At 40.4% G+C, this 12,527-nt stretch overlaps 1 protein-coding gene across 3 annotated transcripts in view; it reads right to left on the bottom strand.

The window, feature by feature from the left end:
- Window positions 1-6,158: 6,158 nt before the first annotated feature.
- The window catches only part of IFT88 (intraflagellar transport 88), a 101,220-nt gene continuing 94,851 nt past the window's right edge, over window positions 6,159-12,527 (bottom strand). For 2 of the 3 annotated variants that reach the window (XM_032765721.2, XM_032765704.2), the window contains 2 exons: window positions 7,286-7,384; window positions 6,159-6,469 (listed from right to left, as the gene is read on the bottom strand). In XM_032765721.2, coding sequence (XP_032621612.2) covers window positions 6,348-6,469; window positions 7,286-7,384 — 221 coding nt within the window. In that variant the 3' untranslated portion in view covers window positions 6,159-6,347. The remainder of the gene's footprint in view (window positions 6,470-7,285; window positions 7,385-12,527) is intronic. The other variant, XM_075061672.1, reaches the window with a different exon arrangement.

Genomic DNA, 12,527 nt, shown 5'->3' on the forward strand with positions numbered 1-12,527 from the left:
TATTATTTAATCCTTCATGTAACACAAGAACTAGCAGTCACCCAATGAAATTAATAGGCAGCAGGCTTTAAAAAAACAAAAGGAAGTACTTCTTCAAACAACATAAAGTCAGCTCCTGGAACTCTGTGCCAGGGGATGCTGTGAAGACCAAAACTATAACAGGATTAAAAAAAGAATTACATAAATTCCTGGAGAATAGGTTCATCAATGGCTATTATCTAGGATGGGGAGGGATGCAACACCATGCTCTGAGTGTCCCTAGCCTGTTTGCCAGAAGCTGGGAATGGGCAATAGGAGATGGATCACTTGATGATTACCTGTTCTGTTCATTCCCTCTGAAGCACCTGGCCTTGACCACTGTCGGAAGACAGGATACTGGGCTATATGGACTATTGGGCTGACCCAGTATGGCCTTTCTTATGTAAAAATTAATTATAATAATAAAAATGTTTAGTACAGAAACTCTCCAACATAATGACCTCTCAAGATAGCAATGATGTGAGATAACAACCTTGGCAAATAATGCATTTTAAAAATCTTGGCCTACTAGGAAACATATATAAGTTTCCATTCCCTGTCACAAATCTAGCATTCTGGAGCAAAGTCACTAAAATATAGTCCAACAAACAAATGCTTATTTAACATGCCCCTCGCTTTTTGCTCCACCGCGCCCCACTCACTGGTGTTGTCCTTTGTCAGTGGCGACTCAGAGTTCAGAGGTGTTTTCAGATGAGTTCATCTCCCAGGTTGGGGGCAAGAAGGCACATTGCTTGTTCCTCCAGCTGCTCACTGTTCACTCTGGCCACAGCTGTTCGTTGGGTCACCGTTCACTCCATCACTCTTGCCAATGGCCCTGCACCGTCACCTTCTGCTGCCACCTGCCAGTGTGACCTCTGCTAGTTGGTCTCTAGAGGTTTCACCGAGCTCTCAGTGATTTCAGCTGATCTCTCAGTGGGGGAACCTCACTGCTAGTGCATGCTGGGCTGTCTCTTCCACAGAAACACTGGCCTCACAGCAGGTCTAAGCACTTAGACCTGATTATCAGTCATTTCAGCTGCAGTGGTCACTTAATAAAACAAAAGACTATCTATGGAGCCTAATCAGCTTTATCTTTGAACAGTAGAGTGTGGCAGGTCAAACAGTACTTGTGACTCAGACAGACCATCAGGCAAAACACCTGTCCCTACCCTCTCTCTTGATGCCCTCAATCAGCACAGGCTAAGTACAGTTCTACTGCCCTTTACTCATACAATAAGAACAACAACATTTCATTCCCCCCCCCCCGCCCCGCATTCAAGTGATTTGTAACCTAATCCCAGCCAAAATCTATCACTTGGGCAACACAGCGCTCTGTTTGCTGGATACCTAGGTAGATTAGGTGTGAATGTAATACAATCTGGTCCTGAAGCCTGTTCCACCCCCGGCTCATCACTAGCTGTCAGGGAGAGCTCATGTAGAACTTTGCTTACAAATCACAATTTGAAATTATTAGGTTGGCAACAATCACTGAAATGAATGCACTGACATTGTCATAAAAAACAACAGCTGTATAAGGAAGCTAGTCTATGTTCATACTTTTCAAATCTATTATACTTTTTCAGATACATGTATTTTATCATACACTTTATATGCTTTTAAAGTGTGGATTAATGTTTCAATTTCAATTCAAATTTCCAGTCACTAAACTGGCATGTAACTAGTTCACAAAACTGGGGAGGGGGGTGTTGGGGAAATTCAGGGGGGGTGTAGGGAAATCACTGCTCCTACTGCACTTAGTAATTTGGAAACAGGCACGAGCACCACAAAAAATCAGCGATGGCCCCTGGATCCAGATGGCTTTGGTGCTTTTGGGTCCCAAATCACAATCTGTACAATCATGGAGATGGAAAACAAACCAAGCCACTCCTACTTTACCTGAGTGTGGCTGCATCATGGTGCACCGCACATGTACTGCATGGATCCTGCTGATTCTAACATTCAATTGAAACGTGTTTAAAATTAATCTAAAAGATGTCTCAGTCTATGAAACTGCTTTGCAAAGTTCACTCAAGAGCCAGCTACTGTAGCTACCACACATAATGTGATCAGTCCCTCTGCAAAATGTAGGTGTGAGGGTTTGGAATTTAGCTCTATCTAGAAAGATCAAGATAGGTGCTCTGGGCTGCTATAGCTTCCCTGGAACACAGTAGCTTGGAATTGAGTCCTTTAATGTACAAGATCCCAGTCTAACCAGAAGGTAACACTTTGTGGGCCTAAACGGAAAACTAGGTATGGCTCTCCTGGATCCAGGCCCATATGTGGGCTTTTCAAGTGCGGCAGAAGGTTCATTTCATATGGGGCCAGGAGCTGCTGTGCTTGGTCTCTGTGTGGTAGAATTTAGGTTTGTGGCCCCAAAAATTCTGCATTTGGCATGGTCCAGGGGTACCATATGTTTCTGCATTGCTCTTGCATGGGGTTGTGCCAGAACCTGCGCTTTCTGTTTTTCTGTTATCTATTTTGATGGTAAAGTTTTGGGGGATTGGTGCCCCCAAATAGTAGGACCCAGCAGGCTCCAGGTGCTTTGTGTCTTTGCAGAACCACTGAAGAGGTTGCACTGGGGAGGTGGAGGGGTGTGCATTTTTTTTTCCAGTGAATTTGGAGCAGCTGCACTTTTCTGTGTAACTGGGATTGGAATTTATAAAACTAGCTGACTGTAGGCAGCAGATCTATCTTGTGTTTGTTGTGCTGCTTTACCACTTTGCTGAATGGTCTGGATTTTTGGTGCACTAAGGGCTGCTTCATTTTTCTTGCCTTTAGACTGTAGAATTGGGGGACGCAGGGTTGAAAGTTCGGCAGGATATGTCCAGTATCCAATATGTTTTACCAGTCCTGTTGGGCTGGGAGGCATCAGCATCCAGATTTTCCTAGTGATGCAGAAGTGGCTATGTTTACTTTATAGCTATTTTGCCTTGGGACCCAAAATTGTCCAACTGGGGTTTTGCAGTGTACATGCTCCAAATTCCAGACTATGTATGTGCACTAGGAGCAGCAAGGCTAATTCTCTATTTAGGCATCTGAATTTGGGAGCTTGAGGCTGAAAATATGGCTGGATCTAGGGTTTTGTAACCCTCCTGCACTAGCCTCCATTGAGGTCAGGATTGTTTTGGTGCAGAGTCATTTAAAATTGCTCTTTATTTGGATGGTATAATTTGGGAATTTGGGCCAAAGAATGGCAGGATTCAGACAGATCCAGCTTTTGTCTTTTCCCAAAAAGATTATCAGAAAAGCACTTGGAATTGCTTTCAGTCTACATTCATGTGGGAGAAATGAAAGGAACAGGTAGTTTATACACGTGCAGCTCTACAGGTCAGAATACAAACACTGTGTCACTGCTGCCTTCAGAGTATGGATGGTGGAGATTCTAAGCAATGAGTACAAGCCTGATTGCAAATGGCTGAAATAATTCTTAGAGACCATAGACTAGGATCAGCACTTAGGAGCCAAACACTTTAGAACTGCGTCTGAGCTTTGCTGCTTGTCCTTGCCTTTAATGATTGTAACAAACCCTGGATCTATTCTATAGGCACTCATGACTGTAATCTCCCGCACAGACAAGATTTACCCTTATTGGAGGGAGTTCCCTTGTGCCGGAGGAGCGAAGTTGTTACCACAGTCTTCATCCTGGAGCTTTAGCTGATCTTCTAGATGCCACGGAGCCTCTTTTAGACAAGGACTGAGACTTTGAACTTGATTTGACATTCTGTGGGAAGCCAGTGTAGAAAGCAGAGGACCAGTTTGAGGTATGACCTGTTGCCAATGTGGTAGAGAGGAAGTGCTGCAGTGTTCAATATTACTTGACATTTCCTCAATGCTGAAGGTTTTATGCCCAGGTATACTGCATTGCTGTAATCTGGCTGAGAGGTGACTAAGGCTTGAATAACTGAGGCCAGTTCATTGTCCACCAGGATGGGATAGTTTCTTTGCTAACCAGAGACGATAAAAAGCATTGCTTGCAGATGCTATGTGAAAGCTTAGTTTCAATGAGGCACTTAAGAGTGCTCCGAAACTACAGGCTGACTTTACCAATTGTGGAGGTGTAGCTGCAACCAAAGAAGACTGCCTCACAGTTGCAAATCTTCAAAATACTTTCCTCTGACCACCAGCATCACCTCTATCTTCCTCAGGTTCCGCTTCAGCCAGCTGTTCTTTACTGATGAGCTAATCCCATCCAAGCACTGGGCAGGCCTTCTTGGTGGCAGTGGTTTGTCTGTATGTGCTGTAGAACTGTGGGTCATCTGCACACACTTTGGGAAATTTCAGATGTAGATCCAAATTATGTCGCTCAGGAGCATGACTATTAATTAAAGGTCCAATCTTCTGGTCTTTATTCAATCAAAATTCCCATTGAATTCTCTTGTAACTTTGCAGCCGATGAAAGTTTTGCCTGAGTGTGGAGATTTGTCACTGTACCTAGCTCTTTCACCCTTATTTATTAATAAGAGCTCATGTTTCAAGAGGGTGAGCAATAAGGTGTATCGATATGTTTAATATGTACTAGTGTAGTTTGACTTCAGTGGGTCTTGGATGAGGCCCACAATAGCAGCTGCATTGCATGTCTAGTTTTCTACATCATGAGAGGGACAGAGAAATGCAAAATTCTGACCTGACCATTGTGTAATGGCCCACATATGAGTAAGGTGCTAAGCCGCTGGTGCAGTGCATGCCCTAGGGAAGGCTTCCAATCCGTTCTGATGCTGCAGGTCTGGGACTGCAGGAATTGCTGATGGAGGCAGCTGAGCAGAGTTACTTCCTTTGTCATGTCCCAAACTTCAAAATTTTGAAACAGGTTTATATTTAATGAAAACTATTATGGTTGGATGGAACCCACATCGGGCAACTAGGCTCAGCTCATTGACAGCTAACTATATTTGAGGATCTCTGGACCCTAATGCCTGGGCATGCAGCTGTCTTTGATGCAGGGTTCTACCCCAAAGACTTCTCCAATAGATGATCCTTCAGCCAAGGGTTGATGATGTCAAGCAATCTGATTCCACCTCTTGGGTTTGGAAGTTGGTTCAAGTGCCTGGTTGATTCTGTGGTTAATATAAATCAGTCACTTGTGGTTATCAATGTCAAATAATTAAGGCAATGTTCATATCATGGAGGTCATGGAAGTCATGGATTTTGTGACTTCCAGAGACCTCCGACAGTCTCTGCTTCTGGCCCCACGGGTTGCAGGACTCTGGAGCAGACAGCCAGTGGGGCCCTGGCAGGGTTCCAGCAACAGGTGACAGCAGTGACAAATGACAGGGGGGCCCCTGAAAAGTTCCAGTGATAGATGACAGACTCCTGAGGGGCCCTCCTCACGGTTCCACTGACGGGCAACAGCCTTGTGTGGGGCTAGAGGGACGCCTTGGGTGAGCAGCTGGGGTGTTCCGTTTTCTCTTTGGGAAATATGGTCACCGTGTCAATATCGCCATATCAGATTTGTTCGGTTCACAAGCAAAATTATGTTTTTTCTGTCAGTTCTGGACACATAACCTGGGATCTGAAAATCAAGCTCAGTTCTCAATAACTAAGATTCTGCAGCTGAAATCTAGTTACCAATTCTGTTGATGATTCACATGCTAGAATAAAATCCAGTGCCCTCTGACCACACACTGGGCTAACAGGAGTAAAATAACAAAAATATGATACTTTGCTTTTAAACACCCAAGGGGCTGACCTCGAGTGAGGGGAAGTAGGTGCCAATTTTGAAATCTGAGTGTAGCTGCATTTTGGCTCAGATTCAGCAAATCATTTAAGCCTGCTCTTAAGTATGTGCTTAAGTCTCATTCAATTAAGCATTTGCTTATGTGCTTCGCTGAATTGGGCCTTGAAGATGACAGTGTAATATGTGACACTATTAAAGTAAATCGGTTCATATTGATTATAAAATAAATTCTGCTCTCTCATTAGGCCTGTGAAATTACCATCCTTCTTGCATGATCTTTGAGCTTTTTGGGGTTGAAAAATGCTATAAAAATGTAAACCACTGAAGAGACATCTATGCTTGATACTGTTACAATGTGTAATATCTATGCAAACAAAAGCTTTCTAAATTTGCTACAATTCACAACCAGTTTGTTAGAAAAGTGCCTGTGCACTGCCTGTATGCACGATCAAAACAAAAAACGATCTTTTTACTGTTTTATTGATTATAATGGAAACTCTTGACTCCAAATTCACAATTTTATATATACATATTACCATAAATACAACATAAATTTTTCTCAAACATTTTATCAAATTCTAATACAAAATTATCATTTCTGAATATTTTTCTGCTAAAATTTTCAAAACACATAAATGGTATCCTGTACTGTACATTATTCTGGAAGCAAATCCTCTCCTAACTCTTCATCAGCAAACTCATCTTCATCCATTCTTTTCCTTGCTGCAGTTTTTGGTCTCTCTGTTTGTGGTCCAAGTGGATCTACATAGGAAGCATCTAGGGTTCAAAAGAAAAGAGTTGAAACATAAGCTTTATTTTAAAGCAATTTAGCTTGTATCAATCACACGAGACTAAAATCAAGAATTATGTGGAGCATGCTATAGATGTGCATGATGCTTTACAGGAGACACTGATTTTGTGCCCTGAAAAGTTTACCGCTTTGGAATTTACTAGCTAAAACCATTATACTGAAGTGCAGTCTCAGTGAAGTCAATGAGATTCTGCATTGTGTAAGAGTCTCGGCAGGTTTGGGTTCTACATTACCCCATTACAGAACAGGAGGAAGAGAACAATAGTGGTCATGCATATGTTCTGGTGGCTAGAGTTTCCTTCTCAAAATTATTTCTATTGCTTTATTACAACTATATAGTTAATATGCAAGACTTAGAGAAATAGGTTTTGGGAAGGAGCTTGGCAGAAGAATAATGTTGGATGAGTTCAGTAAGAGAATTCCAGGCACTAATGAATTTCAGTGGGATTGAAGTGCCTATCTCCCTTAGGCTCTTTTGAAAAGCTCACCTTAATAAAATATGTGATTGTAAAAGTACAAAAACTGGCAGAGGATTGCAGTGAGCAGACTCGGTAGTTTAAATCACCTTTTTAAATGGGTATGTCCCTTTGAGAACGTACAAGCATAAGTTAATGATTTTATGGTACACCTGGGAACAAAGAAACTATAACTATTTTTCATCCATGTTTCATGATGAAAATACTTCCATAATTTGTGCAATTCAATATGATTTTCAGCAGTATTTCTCATTCCATTTGTCTAGGCAAGATGGAGCAACTCAGAAGGTACCACAGTCCACTTACCTATTTCTTTATTACCACTGCTTTCATAAGGCTCATTTGTTCCAGGCAAAGCCCTTAGCTTGGCACTTAGTCGTTCCCCCTTTGCGCTACCGCCACTATCTGAGAGGGGGAAAAAAAAAAAGAAAAGAAGAGAAAAGCCACAATAAAACACTGCCGCATACTTCATGAAAGCAAGATAGGCAATTGAAATTGGACTAATTTGCATTAAATTTTTTTTTTATATCTGACACCATTATTTTCCTGATGGCCATCATACTGAATTTTAATACAGATTTCTAAAAATATGACCTCTGTGATCTGTGTATGTGTATCAAAATACACAGTGCCACTCATGCTCTGGGATAATTAAACTTTTATTGTACAGCTTTTTAGCTTCAAATTCTAACATCTTAAAACATCTATTAAAATTAAGAAAAATTAATATTTGAGGGTTTAAATAGATTACAATATGTGGGTCTTACAAACGATGCCTGTTTTACAATGCATACGAACATTTCAGACGTGTATATCTATTCATATATTGGTGTGATCCACCTGTCAGACACTATCAGTCTTAAATCCAGAACACTTACTTTGCCTTTCATTAGAAAAGTCTGAGAGGCATGTGCTGTTGGCATGGCAGTCAGGCACAGTTCATACATACAGTAAATCTTGGCTCTGCATCTTGCTGTAAAGATTCTATTCACGGCTCAATTTGCAATGGGCCCCCTGGAATGTGACTGTTCTGATGGCTGCCTAGTACCCAGACACTGTCAGATCAACATTCTATTGCCACAGCAGTATTCCAGACCCTCTAAATGGTCTATTCACAGGGCAACCTTGAATCTTTTTCACAGTTTATAGGAAGCTTTCAATTTTGTCTGCTGGAACAATTTGTGATTCAATATTTTGCTTCCAGGGGAAAATGCCCCTTGTTTTGGATTGGTGTATTTACAAAGCATCTTATGCCATGCAGCCAAACATAAATATACTTCTTTGCAACATGCAACAATGCTGTTATTAGAAATGTTCCCAGCCGAAAGGGAACAGGCAAAGGGTATGAAGTCAGGAGTTGGCTACAAATTGTAATTCCCATATTTATTACAAATATTGTTAATAAATTGTTATAATTTTTACAAGTGTATTCTTCCCCAAGGAAGACAAATATTTATTTTATTTTAATATTATTGCTGAGTGCAGCATGCTCAGTCACAAGCCCTACAGGAGGACATCGCTTCTGCTCCAAGGAACATATAATCTAAGTCAGACAGAGAAAATATATTTTGGGGTATAGGGTGAAGAGAAGGGTTTATTATTTATCTATCTTTGGTGGATTATCATCAAAAAGCTTCATGGATGAAATGTGTTTAATGGAGGGATTTGAATAAACAGAAATCAATTGGGAGACAAGGGGCCTGATCCAAAGCTCAGTGAAGTCTCTTATTAACTACAATGTGCTTTGGACAAGACCCAGGGGCCAGGAAGTGAGTAGCAAGCTGGAAGAAGGTGTGAAGATGAGAATAGGAGGAGGATTAAAAAGGGTCTGCAGGGAGAGAGAGAGACAGTAGGTAGGATCTGTGCACCTAGGTGTTACAATAATGCAAATAATAAGGCCTTAGGACTCTGAAGACAGTAAGTTTGCACTTGATGATGAAAGTGACAGGAAAGGAAGGGATTTGAAGGGACTACTAATAGCAGCAATTGTATAGATTTAATAGGTTAGTTTCAGAGAGAAGGAGGTTGCTGAAACCAAGATAAAGAAAATCAAGGTAGCATGTGAAAGGGTTCTGACAGTTAGACGGGAGAGTGAGAAGCATGTAATTCAGAGATATTGCAAAGCAGTTGCTGCAGAGTTTGACATAAACAGAAAAACAGGAGAAGAGCTGAACATAAAAGGGAAAACCAGAAATGCAAACAGACTATAAATAAACTGAAGACTTGAAGAGCTCTGTGTCGCTCAAAAACTTGTCTCTTTCACCAGCAGAAGTTGGTCCAATGAAAGATATTACCTCACGCACTTTCTGTTTCTCATAAATGAACCATCCACTGTACTTCAGTACCCTAAATTGAGCAACTTTAACTATGAGGCCTCTTGGACTGAATCCTACGGTCTTTACATAGCTTTTACTTAATCCTTACTCTGGCAAAATTCTCATGACATTAAGTTAATGGAACTTGTGACTGAATAAAAAAAATTGGGAAATTCACATCTACTCTAACACAAGAAACCACGTTTTTTCTGACAAGACTAGCAGACTGAAAAAAAATGAAGGTTTTCTGAAGTGAAATACAACATGCACTATGTGATTTGCTGTCTGCATATTTACTCGTTACACATAAAACAGCACCCATATAAAATACAGTTCATTCTAATAGCTAGTTAGACCTACAACTCTTTTGCATCTGCCTTTAAATACTGATACACTTTTACCAAGTTATTTGCTTTTTCAGCACCAAGCCCAGGGATCGGCAACCTTTGGCATGTGGCTCACCAGGGTAAGCACCCTGGCGGGCCCGGCCAGTTTGTCAAACCAACCAACAAACTGATCCTATAAGTTTCTGCTCAAGCAAAACTCCCATATCCTTGGGGATTATGAACAGAGATTGAGAGGAAAAGCTGCTCCTACTTATCAGTAAGGTAATCTCTGCTTTTGGGAGGTGTTAAACCCTAGCAAGGGATGTATGACTTGGCCATCACTGGGTAGTAATTAATAATCTTGCTGACTGAGAGCTTTATAATACAATTGGTAAGTAGTGAAAACTTCTATCATAAAATTTTACATTTTGCAGTTCTCTTTGCATATAAATCTTTTATATTTTTTTTACTCTCTCTAAATGTGTAATTTGGCCAACTCCATGGAACTTAATTTTGCATCGTAGACTGTAGGATCTTGGTACCCCACATTGAACAGAAGAATTTCAGAGGAGGAGCTGGCTTTTAATGCATTTTAGCACAAATGTGCATACTTTACAGAGGTGAGATGTCTAGTCTGTAGTGAACAGAAAATCTGGTTTGCTTTAATATGCATTCCTCACTTGTGGGTTATGGAAATAACACCAAATTTCACCAAAAATGGCCTACTGAGTGTCTGCCTGTCTAGCCAAGGAAAAAGCTGTAAAATTAAATAAAAATGTGTTATTAAAAATGCATCACCCTTGATTAAAGAATAATTTACACAGACCTTTTAACACTTCTGAGAAAGGACTGCACCTATTTTCAGGGAAAAGACAGCTGCCAAAATGGGAGGAAAGACAGCAATCATGCAGAGAGAGTCAAAAGAAACCAAATGCAGGACAAGTTCACAAACCTATTATAACCACAGGGTTGACAGAAGGCATGTATAAAGAAAGGAAAATATAAAGATAACGTTAAGACAAAGGATGACAATGGAAACTCTATGGAAGCAAGGAATTTCTGTGAGGTTTTATCTGCTAGAGTATAGATTCTGAGTTATAGTAATTGCTGGAAAGACTAAACAAGCACTTGCAGTTAAGATCCACTGCAAACATTTCTCAGACTGCAAATAAGGGCTGGTCTACACTATGGGATAAAATCGATTTTAGATACGCACTTTCAGCTACGTGAATAACGTAGCTGAAGTCGAATATCTAAAATCGATTTACTCACCCGTCTTCACCGCGCGGGATCGATGTCCGCGGCTCGCCATGTCGATTCCGGAACTCCGTTGGGGTTGGTGGAGTTCCAGAATCGATATAAGCGCGCTCAGGGATCGATATATCCCGTCTAGATTAGACGCGATATATCGATCCCAGAGCAATCGATTTTAACGCGCCGATACGGCGCATAGTCTAGACGTGGCCTAAGTTCTGCCTGCATTAACAGAAATAGTACAAATAATAATAAGAGCAATTTTATCATTTACTTTTAAAATAATAAAAGTTACTGCCCATAATGAAAACAATATTTTATGCAGTCACAACATTTTAGTCAATTACACTTTATTTATTTATTTATTTATTTATTTATTTAACAATGGCACATATAGTGAAGAGTCGAACTAGCTCTTTGTGTCAGTGACTAACTTCCAGTGAAAGTAAAGTGACTTTAATCTGCAAAGGAGCAATTTATCATTCTCTATTAAAAAGCCATTACTACATCACCACTGTAATTAGTCTAGCAGAGCCATTCACACTATATTGATTTTTGGTCCATCCAAAATGCCAATAGACCAATACAACATTAATTAAACCAAAGAAAAACATTCCTTCAAAGAACCAAAATATAAAAAAACCTTTAAAACAATTTGAGTACAAAAGTAGGTTAATATATTTTATAAATTTGATTTAAAAATGATATTTAATCACAAAAAGCAAGTAAACCTGGAATTATGGCTACCACTCTCATAATCTTCCTTGCTTTTCCTCTCAATCTGTGTGCATAATGGTTAATTGGATGTATATGTGCATAGAGATGGATAATACACTCTGAATCCTGACATTTACTACTGTGCACAAAATCCTGTGCCAATCCTCCTGGGGCTTCCTAGCACAAATGGTCACACACAGGAAAATAAAAAATTAACCTCTCATCTGCTAGTAGCTGCTAGGCTACTTATAGACTAGTTGTCATTTTCAAGTGTGAAGCTAACTCTAGAGGAAAGGTCAGCAAAAAAATTGGAAGTTGTTATGGAAAAGTCAAGGTAGCAATTACATTCACAGCAAAATAGATTTGGAGACAATTTATTCAATACTCAAAGTACATTCCCCTGTGAAAACACTAGCACACCTAACCAATTTTTTAAATTAACATTTGATTGATATGATTAAACCATTAAATATGAAATCAGAGATTTCACTTGAGTTCACAAAATCACTAGAAAAGACAAGTCATGGACGTTGTAATCGTGCTCACTCAGGCCTGGTCTACACGACGTGTTTAAATCGGTTTAATGGCCATTAAATTGATTTAACGCTGTACCCGTCCACACGACGTTGCCATTTATATCGATTTAAAGGGCTATTAAAATCGATTTCTGTACTCCACCCCGACGAGAGAAGTAGTGCTAATTTCGATATTAACAGTTCAGATTACGGTTAGTGTGGACAGAAATCGACGTTATTGGCCTCCGGGCGGTATCCCACAGTGCACCACTGACCGCTCTGGTCAGCAATCTGAACTCGGATGCAGCGGGCAGGTAAACAGGAAAAGCCCCGCGAACTTTTGAATTACATTTCCTGCTTGCCCAGCGTGGAGCTCTGATCAGCACGGGTGGCGATGCAGTCTCAAATCCAAAAAGAGCTC

Source organism: Chelonoidis abingdonii, chromosome 1 (genome assembly GCF_003597395.2).
Source record: "Chelonoidis abingdonii isolate Lonesome George chromosome 1, CheloAbing_2.0, whole genome shotgun sequence".
NCBI classification, from domain to species: domain Eukaryota; kingdom Metazoa; phylum Chordata; order Testudines; family Testudinidae; genus Chelonoidis; species Chelonoidis abingdonii.